At 35.8% G+C, this 22,704-nt stretch overlaps 1 protein-coding gene across 1 annotated transcript in view; it reads right to left on the bottom strand.

Annotated features, from left to right (window-relative positions):
• Window positions 1-5,734: 5,734 nt before the first annotated feature.
• The window catches only part of LMAN1 (lectin, mannose binding 1), a 38,157-nt gene continuing 21,187 nt past the window's right edge, over window positions 5,735-22,704 (bottom strand). The window contains exons 6-13 of the mRNA XM_044657791.1: window positions 20,213-20,336; window positions 18,243-18,301; window positions 17,876-18,008; window positions 11,984-12,177; window positions 11,823-11,893; window positions 8,286-8,439; window positions 6,354-6,475; window positions 5,735-5,932 (exon numbers count right to left, since the gene is read on the bottom strand). Of these exons, the coding sequence (XP_044513726.1) occupies window positions 5,896-5,932; window positions 6,354-6,475; window positions 8,286-8,439; window positions 11,823-11,893; window positions 11,984-12,177; window positions 17,876-18,008; window positions 18,243-18,301; window positions 20,213-20,336 (894 nt within the window). The 3' untranslated portion in view covers window positions 5,735-5,895. The remainder of the gene's footprint in view (window positions 5,933-6,353; window positions 6,476-8,285; window positions 8,440-11,822; window positions 11,894-11,983; window positions 12,178-17,875; window positions 18,009-18,242; window positions 18,302-20,212; window positions 20,337-22,704) is intronic.

Raw genomic sequence — 22,704 nt, 5'->3', positions numbered from 1 at the left:
AGAAAAGTGAGAAATATAACACTCCTCCCAAAAAGAATTTTAGCCACAAATGGAGGGGGAAAAATAAATCTCATATCTTCAAAGGTAAATGCATCAAACAAGCCAACAAAATGAAAAAGTGACATAGAAGACAACAAAACCATACAATCTACTGCTTAAACCAAAACAGACAACATTGATGCATTTAGACTAAGATGGGAAGTGGTTGAATGGGAAAAAATCTTTGTATCAGTTTTCTCTGATAAGAGTTTGATATCGAAGATATAAAAATTTTATGAATATATATGAGTAATAGTCATTTCCCAATAGATAAGTAGTCAAAGGATATGAACGTAAAGCTCATAAAAGAATCCCAAAGTATTCACAACCAAATTTTTAAAACACTCCAAATCACTAATAAGGTAAGAAAAAATCAAAACAAATCACCTCAAATTCTGAAAATTGTCAAAAAGGACAAAATCTGACAAGTCAATATTGGAGAGGTTATGGAAAGATAGGTGCACTAATATATTGTTGGAAGAGCTGTGAAATAGTAGTCTTTTTGGAAAGCAATTTTAAATTATGCAAATAAAATGACTAAAATGTCCATACCCTTTGAACCAGACTTAAATCCCAAAGAAACATAAATAAGAAAAAAGTCCTTATATACTCGAAAATATTTATAGCAACACTTTGTGATAACTAAGAACTGGAAACAAAGCAGATGCTCATCAATTGGGGAAAGGTTAAGTAAATTGTGGTACATGAATGTAATGGAATATTACCATGCATATGTGTGATGAATACAAAGGAGCATGTAAAGATCTATATGAACTGATACAGTGTGAAGTAAGCAGAGCCAAAAAAGCAATATACACAGTAACTACAACAATGTAAATGGAAAGAATGGCACACCAAAAAAAAAAAACAAAAGTAAATGTAAAAAATTTATAAAAATCAAGGACTTAAATAAATGAGAACTTTCTTTTGTGGAGTTAGGAAGTCCACAAGACTTTTTTCAACCTATCAATCAATTGTGCTGATTTGTAGGATGGCTTTCTGAGAAAGGAAGAGATATATGAGAATACTATGGTGACAGAAGAAACAGAAAATATCAATAAAAATTTATTTTAAAATAACTAGCATTTATATTGCACCTACTATATGGTAGACAAAAGGATATGCAGTGGAGGATATGACTGATTCAGTTGAGTAAAGCTGGTCAAGTTTGAGAATGATGATGACAAGAATGAAAGTGATGAGGATGAAACAGATGACAATGAAGATTCTTCTCTCCAGTGACCTCTTCTTGTTTCTTCTTCACCAAATGCCTTACAGTCTACATCCTGAAAAGATGACATCCTTCTAACCCCTCCACACCTACAGGACCTGAAGTCAGTGATTACCACCCCCCATCCTGACACACACCGACACACATAGACACACACACACACACAACCATAGTAGGAAGCTTTGGCCAGCTTTGCTTCATTCTCTCCTCTCCAACTACTTTATATACAGCTTCCTCCAATCCCGTTCATCAGAACAACTCTGCGATTGTTCCTGGATGGGGTTCTTTCTGGATTAAAAGTCCTGACACATCCCTCCCTGTCCAAGTGGACCCCAATGTATTGTTTCCTCCATTAGAATATGAGAGCTTCTTGAAGGCAGACTTGTCTTTGCTTTTATAGTATCTGTACTTCCAGCTCTTAATACTGTGCTTGGTATATAGCAAACACTCAATAAATGCCTTTTTATTCTTTAGGTTGCTTTTTAAAAATGATCATACAGATACAGGATGGGAGAAGTGATTTGCTCAACAGTTTAGGTAAAAAAAAAGTGAACATTTCAGTCAATGAAAGATAGATGAGTAGAGTGTGACCTGGATGTCAATAAACCTAAGATCCTGGTCTGAATTAATAGATGTAAAAATAACCACAATGAGGAATGTCAATAAGCTCACTGTCCTCTATAAATGGTCATGCCACAAATGAACTTCTATATTTGGTTCTGAGGGCAACATTTTGGGAGTCACTGACAAACTGGAGGACAGAAAAAATGGGGCAAGAAGACTTAAAAATCAAATCATGATGACTGAAGGAGACTTGGAAGTTTTCCCTAAAGAAGACTAAATCATATCTCCCTTATTATTTGAAGAACTGTAGGAATGAATAAGGAATGAAATCTTTCCCTTTTAGTTCAAAAATAGATGAGTATTAATGGTTGGAAATTATGAAGAGGTAAGTCTTAGCTCAATACAAAGAACCTTATGTAAAGGCAATCCAAAAGTGGAATGTGTCTTTTGTCAATGGAAATGTTCAAGCTGAAGGTGAGCAATCTCTGAATGCAGATGTTATGAAAGGGATTCATATATCAGACAGGACACTGACCTTTGGAGTCCCTTAAAATAAAAATATCAAGTAATATGTGCTTGGTATTGAAGATTCTCCACAATCCTACCTCACCTTACATTTCTAGTCATTCCCTTGAAACTTTCCTTGTACAAATTAATGTGTCCATACATTTATATAACTCACTCTGTCTTTCTGTTTCTGTGTCTGCCTCTCTCTTTTCCCCTCTCTCTCCAAGATCTTAACTCTTTAGGGTAGGAACATCTACACACTGGTATTCCATACAGTGACCTGAATAAATGCTTTGTATACATTAATATTTAAAAAGAAACACTGCCTTAATAAATACATGGCTCAGATTTTCTCAGAGTTCAATGAAAGAGGAAGACATTTTAATAAAATATTTCTTTATTTGTATAAGGTTAATGTCTTTTCTTGAATTCCAGCTAGCATCAAGTAACATTAGTCAGAAAACAAAATAACTTGAGAAATAGTATCCAAGTGACAGTGGCTAGAAAATCTTTTCAATTTTACAGCAATATCAATAAAATTTATCTCTTAAATAGGCAACAGACAGATCTAACAAGTTGCAAGTATAGATTTTACATCAAATCTTGTTTTTAAACATCAATACAACATTTTTTTTTAAAACTATGTCCCTGAAATGAACATTTGGTCAGGGAGATCCAGTCACCAGATTTTAATATTCAACATTACACTTTCTCCAAAGATTGCATCTTTGTAATGCATTATGCCAGACAATCCCTATTCAAGTAGTTTCTCCTGTCCCTATTTTGCTTTTGTTATTAAAAAGTAATCTTTAACTTTATACAAAACAACACATCCATGACTACCATTAAATGCAAGAAGCTTTTTGGTAGGCAGGTTTTGGATGGGATTTAACACAGTGGATTGAATGTCAGTGAATTTAGAAGTCATTGTCAAGCTGACTTAGGAGTCAGGCAACATTCTGGGTGGCTAATAATATACACCAATTGTTCCTTATTTAAAAAAAGGGCATTAAGGAAGTAATGTGTACAAAAGAATCAGTGCACAAAAGCTTAAGGGATCAATGATGATGAAAGTTATGTTATATCACTAATTCTAAACCAGGGAAGATGTTATTAGGCTCTTTCAACAGATAATATACAGTGTACTTGTATGGTTTTACTATTTTAAAGTTTTGAATGAAAGAAAACATATCTGGAAGATTGGAACATGAAAAAGGTACATTAAACGAGGAGTTAACAATCATCATGTTATTGCATTCTTTAAAAAGTAACTTTATGAACACAAAAAACACTGATAATATTCTAAATAAAATTTGTTTTAATCCAAGGCACCCTGTAAAATATTTGCTGGTGTGAGAGTAAATAAATTCAATTACCCAAAATAACAAAGAAGTTAAAGAATCCTGGCAGTGACTTTTTTCCCCACCAAGTTTGAACATTTTTCTTCATAAGTAATCTACTTATCTTCAGTTCTTTTGAGGAAGATAAACCAGACCCAATTAATGGGATTTAACTGCCCCATCCCAACTACTCAATGTTTTCAAAGCAATTCAATATCCAAGGGAATAGGGAATTTAAAATGCATGATTATGCCCTCTTGATACAGTAGAGGTATTGACTTGTCTAGGCTGTAAACAGAATGAGACCACTTGAATTCTAGCCTGACAAATATATACTGCATAGATTTTGTATTCCTTCAATGTTTCAGGCACAGTGTGACTGTGGAATTTTTAATACTGGATTTGGCAGCTTTTTACTTAGGGGTGATCAGCATAAATTTCATACTTTACAACCTAAACACTCTTTTGAAGGTATTAAAAATTTCTCATAGTCATTAGCTAAAGAAGAAGAAATTTCCTAATAACGTCCTTGAAATGATCCATGTATTCAAATTGATTTTAAAATGTTAATGTTATAAAGGGAAAAAAATCCATTCCTATAGATAGAATGAAAAATATCACATACTGGAATATTCTCATTTATCACCCCAGAACAAATGTTCACAGAGGCTGTAATACTAAGACTGTTAGTTCATATACTAGCACTAATAAAGTATTGCAAAACCAGAGTCTTCATAGAGTCCTTGTATAGGCTATAGGCATGAGAGAAATGACCTATGTGATTAAAAAATCACTATCTTGGGACCTGCTGGAGTCTTATTGCAAAACTTGTGACAAACAAAAAATGGCTGGAGTAGATAGAAGGCATGTTCTGTTAGCCATGAAACATTTAGGTCCTGTTCAGTTATAAGAAAAAAAATTTATGATAGACTTTTAAGTGCAACAAATATATAATTATTATTATTTTTAATCATACTTAAATCTTCAGTCATTAAAGCTCAGAAGTCAGAAATGTAATAACTGTGCAAGGAGTTTATGAAGACCCTTTGTACTTGGACATTAAAAGGCAAATCCTACTGACAAATGCATTATTATCTTGAAGCTCTTAAAAAAAAATTCACAAATGTCTACCCTCCTTTTTTATACTTCTTAAAAACTGCTCATGAAAACCTTGAAATTGCAATGAGGAACAATCTCCCACCACACTTTTAGGGGATAGAACAAATTCATGTATTCAAGGGTTGTGTAGTGAAATGGCATTATAACTCGAATGCAGTGGTTACTTTTGTGTTATTTACACTGTTCAAATCCCATGCACCCCAGAGCTGAATTTACATGCTATACTTTGAAATATGGCAAAACTGATTTAAACTACAAATTGAAAAAAGAAGCTATTTTAAAAGCAGATTTAAGTGACTTTCTTGAGGTAAAGACATTCAGAAGCATGAAATGAATCTATCAGCAGACAAAATACCCGTAAGAACCGTTAATCAGAAGAATGTTGTCATCAAAATGAAAAATTTAGGCAAAAAGCAGCTTAGGTTCCCCCCCACCCCCCAGCTTCCTATCAAAATAAAATATACTGTCCACATTTGAAGGGGGAAAAAAACAAGAGTTCCACACAGGCATTATGAAATGCTAACATCTTGATCCTAAAAAAATGTCTCCTTGGGCAAAATGATCTTGATTTCAGACTTACAGTAACATAAAAGGATTATAGGAGCAGATCTTTGATTAGGACTTTCTGATTCAAACATTGTAAGACTTTGGTTACGCTAACCACCATGATAGGGGAACTATATATACTTTGGACTTCAGGTCAACTTCTTAATTTTGGAAATGTTTTCTTTTAAGTAACATCCTTAAAATGTCATATTCTTATGAGTAACTTTTTGCCTCAGAAATCAAATGTGCTAACCATCATTTGGGAGGCATATCCCTAATTTTTCTTACCCTAATCACACTGGAAATGTGTTTCTTGGCTGTTTTACCATCAACCATAAATTCAATAAATTTTAAATAAAGTTATATACTGTGCACAGTTTTTCTTGTAGTTCTCACTTCTGTAAGGTTTATTCTTACCACAATTTAACATTTAAACAGGTAATTTTAACAAAAAAATTAATAATTTAGAATATTGAAGAAATTCAAACACAAAAATTCCCTCATTTACAGTCAAAGTTCTGTGCATACATACATGTACAAAAATGGTGATCAAAAGAATTTTTTGGCTGCTGCTTCTTGCTGAGTCCTAAATAAAACACACAAACATATATATTGAGATAAGTTAAAATACTATGAATTAGCATTATGAATTAAATGAAAACACAATTCACTGTGACCTATTTTACTACTACATATTAGATTGCATAATCAAAAAGTTTCAAGATGGAAAAGTTATCTTGCCTTCCAGAACTTTACATGCTCCTCTACCTGAAGATTATATCAATCAGGAAAAAAATTTTCTACAGAATGTTGAGTTTTGGGTGTTTTTTTTTTGGTATGTATCTCAAGTGTTATTTTCAAAAATCTGTCTTACCAGAATCTATCTCATTATAGAACTTGGAACCTAGTGCTAAAGTAAATTATTTGTTTTAATTTAGATAACTACCACTAATCTGTATGGATATGGAGAAAGAGGAGAATCTAGTCAGATTATAAGAGGAACTTACCTATACATGATATAACCAATGAACAACATCGTTTGTACTGCTACAAATATTAAAAAGTGAGTTGTAGATAAACAAGATGGAAATGGTGGTAGCTCTGGGCATTTTGGTCTTTCATTTGATGGCTGTAAGATAAAAAAAACCACATGTAGAAGACAATACCCAAAGAATTTCCTGCTACACGAAATATATTTAGCATTTCAAAAGTCAGAGCTTAGTAGTTCCTAAATCAACGATTCTCAAGCATATTTTTTCCAAAGTCCATCAACTAGCCTACTTGCTACTTCCATGTGTCACTGCAATTAGTTTGTTCTACTTTTGCATTAAAGAAAAAAAGTCCTTATGAGGGTGACCTGCAACATCTTGGATTTAATAAAATTATTAAACTTCAACAGAAAAGTGTGCATATAAGTTTTGCAAACAGGAAGTATGGTGTAGAGGAAAGGGAAATGATAGATCAATAACCAGAAGGCTTATATTCTAGCCTATCCTTACTACTTTTTTACCAACATGATCTCAGTTCCCCCATCAGTTAAATAGGGAGAATACCTATTCTACTTACCTCACAGGGTTGTAACAAATGAGATAATATACATGAAAGCACTCTGGAGACTACGTGAATGTAGGATATGAGATATAACTACTAAAGACTATCAAGTGCTGTATGAATAGAAGATGCAGGTTGTTCATTGAAAATATCATATGACAAAAAAATCAGCCCAAAAACTACCTGAAAGACTTTGTTGGACAAAATCTATCTCAGAGCATGTATTTAGAACCATTATGCTAAAATATATTGATGAATGATTTAAAGTCTGAGTTAGTTACTCAGAGTTCTAACAGCTAAAATAAAATCATACTCAAGGCAGTTAATAATTAATTTATATAGTCTTTAAGATTTGCAATGTGCTTTACAAATTTTAATTCATTTGTATCTCTTAAATACTATCTCATTTATTATACTCATGTTTATTTTACAACCACCCTGAGATATAGGTGCTATTAACTTCATTTTACAGCTGAGGAAACTGAGGCACAGAGGTTAAGTAACTTTCCCAGAAGCACATATTCAATCAGTGTCTGAGGCTGGGTTTTGATATCAAGTGTTCTAGATTCTGGATCTAGCACTCTATCTATTGCCCCACCTAGCTGCGCCTCTTAGTGAGTAAAGTAGCAGTGCTTCTGAAATAAAACAAATAACAAAAGAGAAACTATAGGTAGAAGAATCCTTCAAAGTTCTTTTTATAGAACAGTACCATAAATATCTCAGCTACCTAAACTTAAATAAGCCCTTAAAAGAAAAACAGCTAAAATTCACTTAAAATTATTTATAATTTGATTTTCTTCTCTTACCTTCTCCCATTTAGCACTGGCCATTATTCTTTGTCCTCTACAAAATTCTCTAATAAAAATATATGCATTTCATATTTTTGCATAAGTTTTCACACTGTTAATTCTCAATAATTATTTCTCCTTTTAGTAAATGGATATATAATAAGCTAAACAGATCACTGAGGCTGGTAACATTTTCTCAGGGTATGGTGCTATTTTACTGAAAAGAGGGATAAAATAGTTATCATTTTTCTCCTATTCAAAGAAGTCCTGAATATAAGAACCACAGGAAACAGGAATGATGATGGATAAATAAAATCTGGGGCTGGACAACCTTACTAACGGGGCTTGGCAGTTGATGTCTTGATGCTTTGCTTAAAAAAATAGACAAGTTAGATCAGCTGGTTACTGAAGAAATATAAAGTGCTCCAATTCATTTTACAAGTTTAAAATTGATGATCAAGGAAAAAAGCAAAAACTTGAAGTTTTCAGAGGAATAATCAAAAGCTAAAACAATGATTCCTTTTTTAAAAAAGGAAATTAAAACACACTTGACTAGACAAGGATAAAGTTCATTAAAAATTCAAGGAAAAGAAAACATACCACATTTCGCTGTATTAAATGTTCAATATCCCTCTTTACTACATGAAGATGTTCTTTGATATCATTGAAATGCTGGGTTGTTTCATACACACTGCCCGCTGTGCCAGTGTGCTGGGATCCACTGACCAGCCTGAGGGTTTCACCCATGGAATTCCTGAGAAAGAAAATTTCCCGATTCTTAATGAAAACAAGTTAAGAGAGAAGGTCTGAGGTCAAAGCACTGCCTAAGTCACAGAGATGATATTCAGATGCTGGTATCACACTGTCCTGAGACCAGCTGGTCACAGAAAACACTACAAAAAGTCTGACTTGACTGAAGACTGAAAAAATTCACTTGCCAAGTCTTAACAAGCTGAACACGAAAAATCCGATAAACTAAAAAAAATGTTTCCATAGTATAAAACTAGGAAGCAGGAAGTGTGGAGTACTGAAAGGGGTATTAGAACAGGTATCAGAGATCTGGGTTTGAATTTCACCTCCATCAAGGCCCAGATATGTGACAATGGCAGTCACTTCAACTCTCTGCGCTCTAATCACTGAATTTTTGAAATATTTCCATTACCTACCTCACAGGGCTATTGTGAAGAATAGGTGTTATACAATTTTAATTACAAAATAAGTAGTAGTTATTCATGTATAACCCAGTGGAATTGATCATTAGCTCAGGGAGGGGGAAACAAGAGAGGAGGGAAAGAACATAAATCATGTAACCATGGAAAAATATTCTAAATAAATAAGTTAATTAAAAAAAAGTAAATAAATAAATAGTTGTTATCATTGCTCATAACTGAAACTCTGTTCATGCTTTAAAGAATGTCATCAAAGAACTGCATTTAAGAATCTTGTTTTCAGGAGTATGGTCTTAAAAGAATATTCATTCAATCAACATTTTATTATTTATTATGGACCTAGTGAAACAAAGGCAAGACATAGTTCTTGACCTCCTGGAGTTTTTACTCTAGCAACATAAATACACATGTTAAAACAAGTGGAAATGCTCATTGGCTATGGGGGGGAGGAGGGGGAAGGTGAAGAAGAAAGTAAGAACATGAATCATGTAACCATGATAACTTTTCTAAAAAATAAAAATTATTAAAAAAAAGAAAAGCATAGGAAGACATATGAATTGATACAAAAATGAAGTGGGCAAAACCAAGGGCACATTATACAAATAACAGCAACATTGTAATGATAATCAACTGTAATTTAGTTACTCCCATCAATACAATGATCCACAAAAATTTTCAAAGGACTCAAAATATCCACATTTAGAGAGAAATTTTTTTTCATTTTATTTTTCTTATCTTTTTTTGCAATATGCCCAATATAGAAATATATCTTATATGACTTCACATGTCCAATGAGTATCATATTGCTTGCCTTCTCAACAGGTGAAGGAGAAATGGGAAGGGCAAAAGGGCAGGAGAGATTTTGGAACTCAAAATAAGAAAAGAACTTTTTAAAATTAGAATAAAATTTAAAAAATAATCTTCTTCATGAAATCCCTCATAAGCTATTTGAACAACTCCAGTGAGGCACAGCTCATTACTTCCTAAGGCAGTTTATTTCACTTTTGGATATTTTTAATCATTAGTAAATTGTTCTTGTTATAGCACAACTCCAGAGTTTTCTTTCTTTCTAGCATGAATGCATTTGTCAGAAGGAATCTGTGCCATTACTTCACCCAAATAATCTGAATTACCTTGCCCAACTATCCTGGCAGAAAGGGAAAGATAAAAGGATATTTTTGTGTCCTTGTTGTTTCTATCACCTTTGTTTCTATATCACCTAAATTTCTCAAAATATTCCTGTCTTCCCCTCCCAGAGAGCATCACTTAAAACAAACCAACACATCCAATAAAGTCTAATATTTTATGATGGCGAGGTTTATACACCTACAGTCTACCACCTCTGTTGTAAAAGGAAGGGAAAGGAAAGGAGATACATTTAGATGTCTTCTTTTGGGGCAAACTTGGTCATTATCATTTCATAGCACTCGATGTAGATTATTTTCTTATATAGTTCACTTTACTTATATTATTATAGTCTGTGTGTCTATTGTTTTCCTGGTTCCACTTAATTTACTTTGCATCAATTCATGTAAGTCTCCCCATACTTCTCTGTATACATCATATTTATTATTTCTTTCAATTCAGTATTATCCCACTTCACTCAATAGATGGATATCTACTTGGCTACTATAAAATTATTGCTGAAAATAAAAAAAACAACATAAATACAAATTTTAACACTAAATAGAAACATGAAGCAGGGTAAACAAAAATAAAATTCCCTTTGTAACCATCTCTCCACTTAACCTCTTTCTGGTATATACTTAAACTTCTTCCAGTGATCAATGGAAAACAGCAGGAAAAAATGGAGAATCAAACAAGCTACATGTTGCCTCATAATAATATTATTCCAACCAAGAAGAGATTCCGGTGACTAATATTTCACCCCTTCTGGTGCCTTCCTCTATGCCCTCTTCTTTGAAGCTCTCTGTTAGCTAAAGTTATTTTGTTGATAAATGTTGGAAGGGATATGGCAAAATGGGGACACTGATGCATTGCTGGTGGAGTTATGAACTAATCCAACCATTCTAGAGGGCAATTTGGAACTATGCCCAGTGGGCTGTAAAACAATGCATAACCTCTGATCCAGTAATACCACTACTAGGCCTGTATCTCAGAGAGGAAAAAAAAGCAGGGAAAGAACCTAGTTGTACAAAAGGTGCTCTTTTTTTGGTGGCAAAGAACTGGAAATTATGGGGATGTCCACGAATTAGAGAATGATTGAATAAATTGTGGTGACGGAATACTATTGTGCTATAAGGAATGATGAACAAGATGATTTCAGAAAGAGCTGGGAAGACCTACATGAACTGATGCAGAGTGAAATAAGCAGAACCAGGAGAATATTGGTCACAGTAACAGCAATACTATGGAATGATCAAATGTGATAGACTTAGCTATTATCAGCAATACAATGATCCAGGACATTCTGAGGGACTTATGCCAAAGACTGCTACCCACCACCAGAGAAAGAACTGTTAAGAGTCAGATTGTAGATAAAAGCATATGATTTTTCAATTTTTTATTTGGGTTTATGTTTTGGGGTTTTGGTTTTATAAGATTATTCACTTACAAAAATGAACAATACAGAAAGATGTTTTGTATAATACATGTGTAATGCAGATCAAATCGTCTGCCAGCACTGAGAAAGGGAAGGGAAGGAGATAAGTTTGACCATATAATCTGGGAAAACATGTGTGGAAATTTGTTATTACATGTAATTGGCAAAAAAAAAAAAGTTATTTTGTATGTTTTGGAGTAGTTTAAAATTTCTCTAAAATGTCAAACATGAGATCTGTATATGTTGGATAAGACAATACCTGAAATGTTTGTTAAGTCATATATGAATTCAGGGTCTCATCACCACTTTCATAATAGGAAAAAACCTTTCTTACCATAAAAGCAAACAAATATATTTTAAAACAATTATTGGCATCTATTTTATACTATCTTTATACATACTTACTTCATTTCATTCACTTGTCTTAGAACCTCTTGCTGGGTTTTCACCACAGTATCAAGCTCTTGCTGAGGCGCCTGAAATAAGATAAGACAAACCATTTTGATAATCTTCAACAACTATACCAGCTAGTTATCAGCTTCTTCACATTCATGGGCTGAGCTCACCTGTCCAAGCTGTGCTGGGCCACCAGGTCCTCTTTTAGAGATTTCTTCTGTCAAGGCAGAGACATATCTTCTTTGTTCATCGAGAATCATATCTAATTGTCGGTTGAGTTGCTTGATTTCAAGATGGATGCGATTTTGCCCTTCAAAAATTTGTCTTAGCTCCCGATCACTTACACTCTCAAAGATTTCTTCAGCTACAAAAAGTTAGTTTAGAATATCAGAATCGCACATGTATGTGGCTGGCAAAGAAGCATGATTCTCACATATTTTAAAATTGGCACTAAGAACTCCATAATCTACCAAGTCCAGCAAATACACTGCTAGATTATATATATTATATACAGAATACCTAGTTAGATAATGTAATTAGATAATGTAAAATGTTATTCACTTGTGTTACTTCCAATGACTAATTTTTCATTTTTATTGAAATCTTGTTTTTTATCATCCTAGTTTCAAAAATATATTCCCCCTTCCCCATAGCAGCTATTCCTTACAACAAAGTAAAAAACAAAACAAAAAAAAAATAGCTCACTAAAATAAACCAATATACAAAAAGAATTTGACAGTTTATTTAATAACCATAGTTCCCACCTCTGCAAAGCTGCATGGAAGAGGTATTTTCTCATCTCTACTTTGGGTCCAAACTAGAGCATTTAATTTCATTTTGAGGAGTTATTTTCATCTACACTGTTGTAGCTATTGTGTATTATTTTCCTGATTCTGTTTACTTCAAAGAAGTTTTCTTATACTTCTCTGCATTTTTTAAATTCAGTTTTAAATTTATTTTACTACACTCAAAAATGATGAACATCTATACTCTGATGTTCTTTGCTATTACAAACAATATTACAAAAATATTGGTATATGTAGGACCTTTATTAAATGTTTTTTTACTTCCTTGGAATATATGCTTGGCTACAGGATCTCTGGACAAAAGGTATAGGCACTTTAGTTACCTTTTTTTTTTTAAACAAAGATTACAAATTCTTTTCTAGAATGGTTCAACCACTTCACAGTTCCACCACACTGTATTAGTATGCCTGTCTTTTCACAGTCCCTTCCAAAATTAACTGATTCTTTGTCATCTCTGCCAATTTGTTGGGGATTAAGTGAAATCTTGAAATTGTTTTGATTTGAATTTCCTCTTAATTATCAGTGATTTGGAACAATTTTTCATATGGCAATTAATTAGTTTATAATTCCTCTTTTGAAAACTGGTTATATGCTTTGACCATTTATCTATTGAAATGGCTTTTACTATAAATGTGCTTCAGTTTTTTTTTTTATCTACCTTGAATATCAGACCTTCATTAGTGTTATTTAATGTAAAATTCTTTTCTCCAATTGGTCAATTCCCTTCTTATCCTAGGTGCAATGACTTTGTTGGTGCAAAAGTTTTTTAATTTCTTGTAAAAGAAATGATCTATTTTATCTTTCAAGATTGCCATTATCTCTTCTTTGGCTAAGAATTCTCTCTCTAAAAAAAATAAAAATAAAAAAACACACCTTTTCCTCTATCAATAGCTCTGCAGGTAGATTAAAAAAGGTCCTCTATTTTTTAAGTCACGAAATAAGTCTTTTAAAATTATTAATATTATTGTTGTTTTTATTCACCTTCCTTTTCCTATATTATTTTAAATTACTTCACCCAAATAAAATTTCTTATAATGCATTCTTTTTCATAATTCCTTCCTTCCCAATCACCTTTTTTTCCTCTTTCCCTTTATTTCCCTAATCAATATGAAAATAGTTTAGTATTTAAGTGCCTAGAATGGGCCAGAAGGTAAAGTATTGGTGATAGGTCTCATGAAAAATAGAAGACTCAGTTCTTCCCCATGCAAGGTGTGCAAACACAGAGGAGAAGCATGATCAAACAGGTGAAGTGATAAGAGGAATCTACAGAAGCCTGCAAGGAACAACTGCCCTCTGCAGGATTCGAGCAATAATGGAGCAAAGAAAGACAGAAATTTGAGATAGGAGGGGATGATTTTCCATTTTCAGAATAACAGAATAGTGATGGTCCAAAGTTTGATTATATAGTCCACAAAACGAGGTCTTACTTAAACTTTCCCTCTCTGCCCACAAGGAACTATGAAATGTTATATCACTAAGATTTAGCTATCCCTCACAGTATTATAGCATTAATAACCACTTCTATTGAGGTGGGTTTCTTGACTCGGTTTCATTTGACATTATTGTCTACCATCTCCTCCTAGATGCTCTCTGCTCTGGGCTTTTGAGACCCTGTTCTATTCTGGTTCTCCTCCTACTTCTACGGCTATTCCTCAGTCTCTTAGTGATGTGTCAGCCACGTTACCCCCATTAACTGTGGGAGAACCCCAAGGCTCTGCCCTGGGCCCTCTTCTCTTGTCTCTCTATACTACCTTTTCCTCAGTTATCTCATCAACTCCTAAAGATTCAATGATCATCTCAATGCAAAAGATTCCTCTGAGCCCCAGTCAGGCATTTCCAGTTGCTTATTGGACAGTTCAAACTGGATGTCCCACAGGAAGTTTAACACTGTACACCCAAAACAGACCCTGTTGTCTTCTCCCCTCAACCCACATTTCTCTTCTGAAATCTTCTATTCCTCTGGAGGACTCCCTTTCCCCCATCCATGACTGAGATGCAGCCCTTCAGTGTCATCCTCAACTCTTCAGTCTCTCCTCACAACCAGTCACTGAATGCTGCTGCTTCTATGCTGCCATTTTTCTCACACATACCCCTTGCCCTTTTAGTCAGCTCCTGAGGTCAGCCTGCTTGTCTCTGTGCCTCAGCCTCTCCCAACTCCAACCTGTCCTCCAGGAATAGGCAGAGGCATTTCCTAACATGCAGGCCTGGCTGGATCTGTGCTTTCCACAACTCCATAAACTCCGGGGGATCCCTGCTGCTGTGAGGGTTAAACACAGCCTCATTTGTGGGACATTTCCAGTTGTTCACAGGCTGCCCCTAACCCAGTGAAGCTCCTTCCTATCTTTCCAGGTCTGTCCCCCACTCCCTAGTCTGGGATCCAGCCGATTTGGCCTCCCAGTTGTTCCAAGCTCATAATATTCTACCTCCTCTGGTCTCTAGGCCTTTGCCTTAGCTGTTCTCCAGGCCTGGAATGCTCTCTGGAATGCTCATCTTCCCTTGAGATGCATGACCTTCTTCATGAAGACTTTTCTGGTCCCCTGGCTGAAAGTACAGCCCCTTCCCCAAACTAATTATGTCTATTTTGTATAGTTTACATTTATACTTTGTCTTCCTCATTAGAATTTATTAAGCTTCTTGAGTGTAGGGGCTAGATCACTTTGTCTTTTTTATCACTGGTGCTTAATAAATATTTGCTAATGGATTTGGTAATGAAAAGGTCTCAAGAACAAAATAATCCAAAACAATCTCTGGTTTAGCCAATACATGTTATAACTTAAAAAAAATTATTTTCTAATACATTGGGTTCGGCTTAATATTGAAATTAATTTGTATTCCTTAAGCATATACCCACTGAAAGAAGTGAAATAGGAGTCTAGAATTATGTAAGATACGAAAAGGACAGTCTGGGACAGCTGGAAGAAAAATTAATTTTTTTTCATATTTATTAAGTACTCTAAACACTCTGTAGTATAATCTATCAAAAATAGCAATATATTATTCTCATAATTGATCTGGTAGACCTAAATTACTATCTTTCCATGACATAAGGTAACTGAACCCCGAGAAAGATTGTACAAAACTATGAAAATACTAGGAATGAACTTAATGCTACACTTAAAAAAATTATTTGTTTGTTACATTAAAATTAATACTACTTAATTTTGGTCCAATCTACAACCCCATAGTACTTTTTCACCAGTTAAATAAGTATATTTGTTGATGTAGTTGGTTAAAAAAAGTCATTTGACAAAGTCCCTTCAAAAACAAAAAGCTATAAATGAATTGTATGAAATGTAGGTTCAACCAATCACTCAATAAGTCAGGCACATCTGTATTTCTAGATGCTGGGGACCCAAATGCAATGAATGAAAAGAATCTCTACTCTTGAGGACCTTCTAACAGAATAATAACTGAGTCTATTGCAGTTATCAACACAAACTGAACCTTGGGGGATCTACTAAGGCTTCTCAAAAGTTGATATATACTGACTACATTGACTATAACAAGAAGTTTACCAGTATAATTGAAGAGTAAACTTATTGAATACTACTTGACTACTTTCCAAATTCCAGCCCCTCCACTTGACATTATCACCAGAAGGCTCAGGGAATCCACTGTCAGCTTTTTTTTCTGCCTAGAAGAACCAATCAGTGGCCTCCCCTGCCCACCATCTGAATTCCAGGAATATACTGAAGAAGATTCTCTATGGCCTGGGAACTCCTGCAGAGAAGCCTGAGACACTCTGGAGTAGGTAGGTGGTGCTCACTCCTTGGGCTCTAAACCCTTAAAGTCAGACTATTCCTCTAGGTCCGCGACGGTAAACCCATAGAATACATGCCAAAGATGGCATGCAGAGGCTTCTCCATGGGCACCTGCAAACCCCTGGCTTGGCTGGCTGGCCCCACCTGCAAATGCAGGGGTGGGACATTCTAGATCCTTTCCACTGTAGCTAGGGGCTGAGTATGGTTCCCCTCCACCCCACCCCCAGGCTCAGGGAGCCAAGCAGAGGCAGAAAAAAGACCTATGGCCCCAGGAGCAAAACAGCACAGCACAGGGCTATTGGCCACTTATTCTTTTTTTTTTTTTTTTTTTTCATTTTTTTTTAACCCTTGTACTTCGGTATATTGTCTCATAGGTGGAAGATTGGTAAGGGTGGGCAATGGGGGTCAAGTGACTTGCCCAGGGTCACACAGCTGGGAAGTGGCTGAGGCCGGGTTTGATTGGCCACTTATTCTTGGTGGACACCCTGACTAGGTGAATAGAAAGGGTAACTGTCCTGCTTTTGTAAACATAGAATTGATTGGGTCTAGGCCTTCCGGATGGCACTGATCCTAATTAAAATAACCCCTTGAGCAAATCTAGGGCTGAGCCCCATACACCAAGCCCTAAGGGAATGTGCTAATCAGATCTTCCCTAATCCTTCAAAGAAGGATGGAGAAATCATACACCCAACCCAAATTGGAGGGGATCAGCTGCTTACACCTCCAAGGGTCCCCATTGAGCCATCTATCCATCCTCACCACTATAAAGCTGGAAGGGCAGAATACATAGACTCATGACTCATGACTCTTGCATTAAACCCTTTATCCACCCCAGAAACAGGTAGCAGCAGTCTTCTGCTCAGTTTGGGAAGAAAATAATTGTCCTTAGCCTGTGGTCATGGTGAAATTCCCATCCCCTGCAGATCTAGCTGCAGCCTTTCACTTTTACTAAATATCTCCAGGCCTACCAGTATAAGTGCTTAGCTAGGGTTGGGTCATGGACCCTTTTTCTTTTAATAGGACTCCTGCACTGTGTAGAAACTGCACTGGGAACCCTGTCACCTCCAGCAAGAAAATGATAATGTAGTCCTCTAATTGTATATACAGGTAACCTCAGTGGCCACACCCCTATAAAGTCAGGAGGTGGGGCTCGAGGGGGGAGAGGGCAAAACTGGCACACAGTGAGGGGGGATGGGGTGGGGTATGGCAAAGGGTCCCTAAAATGTTCCAAAAGGATGCCCATCATTGCTCTGGGGCACCTAGAACCGGCTCTACACTAGATGCTGGGAATAGTCCTTAAACCACTCAAACACTTAACAATCTAACTAATAATGTAAAATTGCTTTAGTCCTAGTCACCAAGAGATTACTTATTCTGAGGTGCTTTAGTTTACCACACAGCAGAAATAGGATCCATGCAGTTACTAGGCAACCAGCTGGGAGGGAGCCTACTAACATGTACAACTTCTGTGGGGCTCAAGTTCATTTAAACTTGCCTGGTTGCCCTTGAATATCAGGGTGCTCCTTCTGGAAGGCTTCCTTTTTTTTATCCAGTTCTTGCTGAAAATGCTCAAACTCTTCTTGGTACTTTTCTTTGTCCTTTTCAGGAATTTCTTTATCAGGGGAAGGCTTTTATAGTTCAAGAATAAATAAGAGAAAAAGGAAGCATATTTGTTAAGATACTATAATTAACTTATTTTGAACTATGGTAAAAAACTAGAGTATTGTAATAATAAAGCTGCAATACTTGCTGCAATACTTGCTAAGGAAAGCATATAAAAGGTTATTAAATTCTAATTCAAGCTGTAGCACTTTCATACTTGTTAAACTAAAAAAGAGCTTTTTAATTTATCATGTACTTACTGTTTCTTTTCCAGGCTCAGTCAGTTGGAAAGTCAGAAAAGAAAGGACATCATGATCATCTACAAATTAAAAAAAAAATCATTATGTACCATCCTATTCCAGTTTCTAAACTAAATGATCATATTTAAATTTTTCTTTACAATCATTCATTTACTTAACCATTTCTTTTGTCTCTAAAACCTGGTTTTTTTCAATAATTAATCATGGAGGATGACTATGTGTGAGCAAAGAAATCATAACAGAAATAAAAGAACAAGATTAAAAATCTATCAAGCTAGCTTAGAGACATTCATCTCAAAACCCAATTCAAATAGACATTTGCTAAAAGCACATTAATGTATAAGATACTATGTTATCTGGGGAAATAGAAAATAAAGCAGTCACTGGCTTCAGGAGCTTCAGTTTTAGGAGAAAGCACAAGAGGTAGGGGAGAATGCAGAAAGACATTCAGGGTGGGGAGGGGTGAAGGGTCAGGCAGAGGGTGAGGGCCACAAGGAAGCTAAAGACAAACTTCAGCAACAGGAAGAATGTTGGTGTTCTCAAAAGAAACGGGAATATAAAGGACAGACTTAAGCACCCTTGAAAAATTACACATTCTACATTAAGATACACTTATGTGTTAAGATGTCAGGGTTCTATACAGGGGGCACAGTTATTAAGTTTGCAATCTCGCCTAAACTTTGCTGTTGGGCAATGCTGAACAGACACCAGGCTGGTGTTTTAGTATTTTATTTTATTTTATTTTTATTTTTTTAGGCCCTTAACTTCTGTGTATTGGCTCCTAGGTGGAAGAGTGGTAAGGGTAGGCAATGGGGGTCAAGTGACTTGCCCAGGGTCACACAGCTGGGAAGTGTCTGAGGCTGGATTTGAACCTAGGACCTCTTATCTCCAGGCCTGGCTCTCAATCCACTGAGCTATCCAGCTGCCCCCTGTTTTAGTATTTTAGATCTTAATTTCCTGTCACGGAAACTGAAAATGGGATAGAATAAACTCCAGGCTGTCTAAGCAAACTGCTAATCCCTAGCTGGCCACAGCCACAAGCCGGCAAATGGGGACTTGATCCTCTGCAATCAATCCTGAATCGTTTTCCTTCCCAAAGAACCAACTGTGGCATGTCAATGATGTGGATCACATTAAACAGGAAATCATAAATCATGAGTGGAAAGTGGGGAGGTAGCACCCACATGTACAAAAGTGACTCTTTTGGGGGTGGGAAAGAACTGGGAGTAGAGGGGTCTGCCCATCATTTGGGGAATGGCTGAATGAGCTGTGACACATGACTTGGATAGAATATCATTGTGCTATGAGAAATGATGAGGAAGAGGTTTCAGAAAAACCCAGATAGTCTCATATGAAGGGAAGTGAGCAAAACCAAGAGAAAAATGCCTGTAATACCAGCAAACACTGTAAGAATATTGTGAAGGACTGAGCTCTGATCAATGACAGCGATCCACCAGTCATGATGAAAAATGCTGTCCACCTCCAGAGAGAGAACTGATGGACTCAAGAGCACAGACAGATGTATATTTTTTCCTGTAGTTGCCTTGCTTTTCCCCACCAGAACATAGCTAATATGAAAACCTGATTTCCATGACTTCATATGTATAATGGGCATCATATTTTTTTTCCTTCTTTGGATAGGGAAGGAGTAGAGGAGAAAGGATTTGGAACTGGAAAGAAAAATACAATCAAAAAAATCGAATAAAAAAGTGGGGGGTAGGCATGAGATGATATCAACTATATTTTAAGACCAAATTAAAAGAAGGTAAAAATCTCTGGTCTCTTACAGTAGGTTTTCAAACTTCTCATGAGAGGCTACCATAATTCATTTAAAGAGGAAGCAATTGCTTGATCCCAAAGTGCTTTGCACTTAAGCAAATAACTAACTTCTATCATATCTAAACTAATAAAATGTTCCCAGTAAAATTTAACTAGAAATTGTTCAATATTTAAAGGTTATAAAAATTTACCTGCTAGACCACCTGTTGCTGCAGATATTCCAAAATGCCCTTGTGCAGGGATTACCATGTTTTCCACTTTAGCACAAAGCTCATAATCATCTTTATCTGGTGTAAAGCCATTATTGATCATCACCTAGAAATATACACAATGGTTACAGATTTTTATAAAATATTAAATGTTGAATAGACAGGGAGTCAATTTTTATTTTAACAAATTTAATTAATTCTAACTTCAAATTCAATTTTGAATTCAGTATTCAAATTACTTCTAATAAATTATTGTAGCAAGGAGTTACGACAGAATTTTTAAGATGCAAGGAATCGTTTTCTGGTTTGGTCAACTGCCTATTCCTTACTTCTCTTCTGCCTTAGAAGTCAGCAAATAGGATTAAATGACTTGCCCAGGTCACACAGCTAGGAAGAGTCTGAGGCTAGAATTGAATTCAGGTCCTCCTAACTCCAGGCCTGGTGCTCTATCCACTGTGCCACCTAGTTGCGTCCAATTAGAGGTTTTTAAAGGATGGAATAGATCTGGGATGTTTGTAGACAGCAAGAAAGGAACAAATATTGATATTTATTAACAATTCTAAGACAGATGTAAAGGTTTTAAAAAATAAGCAGGGAGGAGGAGAATAGTAAGATCCATGCTTTAGAGAGGAAAGATATTGAGGAAGAATAATTAAGGAATTACTATGAGAAATCAGGCAACGGCTATTAAAAATAGTGGTTGTGTGAGTACAGAGATGTAGAAATAGAATAAACTGGTCTTGGCAAACTGATTTGATAGATGTTAAACTCAGAAGGTGTATTTAAGGAAAGCATGAATTCTGTTCTGCTCTGCTGAAACATTCAAGAGGCAGCTGGCAATGTAGTGCTTAAGCTCAGGATCAGGCTACATAAATCCAGGACTCTGTGTTAAGTTATTTAGACCCAGGATGAGATCACTAGAAGAAGTGGAACAGGATGAGAAAAGGCAAGGGCCCAGGATAGAAGCTGGGGGCCAGCTCTAGGTAGGAGGAACAACATGGATTATGATCCCTCAAAGGGCACTGAAGAGCAAATGGAGGTAGCAACACCAATAGAAAGCAGAGACACATAAGTCCAGAGTGAAGAGAATAGTCACAGGTGTCAAGTGCTACAGAGTCTAAGAGAATAAGGACCAAGGAAGGGCTGTCGATTTGGCAGCAGAGAGTCACTGTAACTTTAGCCAGAGTAGTTTGCACTGAGGGATGAAGCTGGAAACTAGATTGCAAGGGGTTGAGAAGTGGAGGCAACAAGTATGGATGAGCTTTTCTAGAAATTTGTAAAATCAAGGGAAAGAGGATATTGACCAATAGGTTGAAAGTCAAATGACTCTCACATGACAAAAGATCAAATGAAGGTATTTTTGCTGTTGTTTTTGTTTTTTAAACTCTTATTCTTTCTCTAGGGTTAAGTGACTTACCCAGGGTCATACAATGAGGAAGTATCTGAAACCAGATTTGAACCCAGGACCTCCCAATTCCAGGCCTGGCTCCCAATCCACTATGCCACCTAGCTGTTCCCAAGTGAAGGTTCTAAAGGATGAAGATGATCAAGGATGTTATAGACAGCAAGAAAGGAGCCAATAAACAGGAAGAGACAGAAGATGAAAAAGAGGATGGAGGGGAGGAATGTAATCTGCCAGAAGAGAAAGGAGGGGCTAGAATCCAGGGCATGAGCAGAAAGGCTGGTCGCCTTGCCAAAGAGAAGGACCCTCTCTCCTACAAAAATCAGACTAAAGAAGGAGATGGTGAAGAAGGATGTCAAGGGATTTGGGGACATGATCCAGGAAAGAGAAAACTCATATAAAGTGAGCCAGGCTTTTGCTAAGAGTTGGAGGAAAGAGAATTATATAGAAAGTTTAAACACTCCCTCTATATCTCAGGCTTTTTCTCAGGACCTCATTACATTCTTAAAAATTACTGAAGACCTTAAAGAGCTTTTGTTTATCTGAGTTACAGCTATCCATACTGTATTAAATTTAGAATGACAATATTATTATAGACAGTTTTCCCTCACAAGCCCCCCGGTCATTAATAAAAAAGCTGAAAAAGCACAAGGCCAAGCCCAACTCTGAGGTACTCTCCTCCAGAAGACTTTCTTTCAAGTTGGCACTGAATATCAGTAAACCATTATTCTTAGAATCCAGATATTCTCAATTCATCTAATTATATTATTGCCTAGTCCACACCTCTCCATCATTTCACAAGAACAGCATGAGACATTTTATCAAATGTTATTAAATAACTTAAAAATTACTAAATGCCAAGTAGTCTGACCTTTACATCCCTACTTGTGTCTCCACAACTTTTTTGACTCTGCATCCCACTCTGAGCACTTTCTCTAATATACTTATAAATTATACACACATACTACTATACAAATATAAGCATTATAAAACACACAAAAATAGACATTTAAAAGGAGGTAAAGACAAAATTAATGTTAAAATAATTTTATTAATGGTACAAAACCTTTTT

The sequence above is a fragment of the Gracilinanus agilis genome, chromosome 1, assembly GCF_016433145.1.
Source record: "Gracilinanus agilis isolate LMUSP501 chromosome 1, AgileGrace, whole genome shotgun sequence".
NCBI classification, from domain to species: Eukaryota; Metazoa; Chordata; class Mammalia; order Didelphimorphia; family Didelphidae; genus Gracilinanus; species Gracilinanus agilis.
Note: the sequence above shows the minus strand (reverse complement) of the source record. Positions and strands in the feature narration are given on the sequence as shown.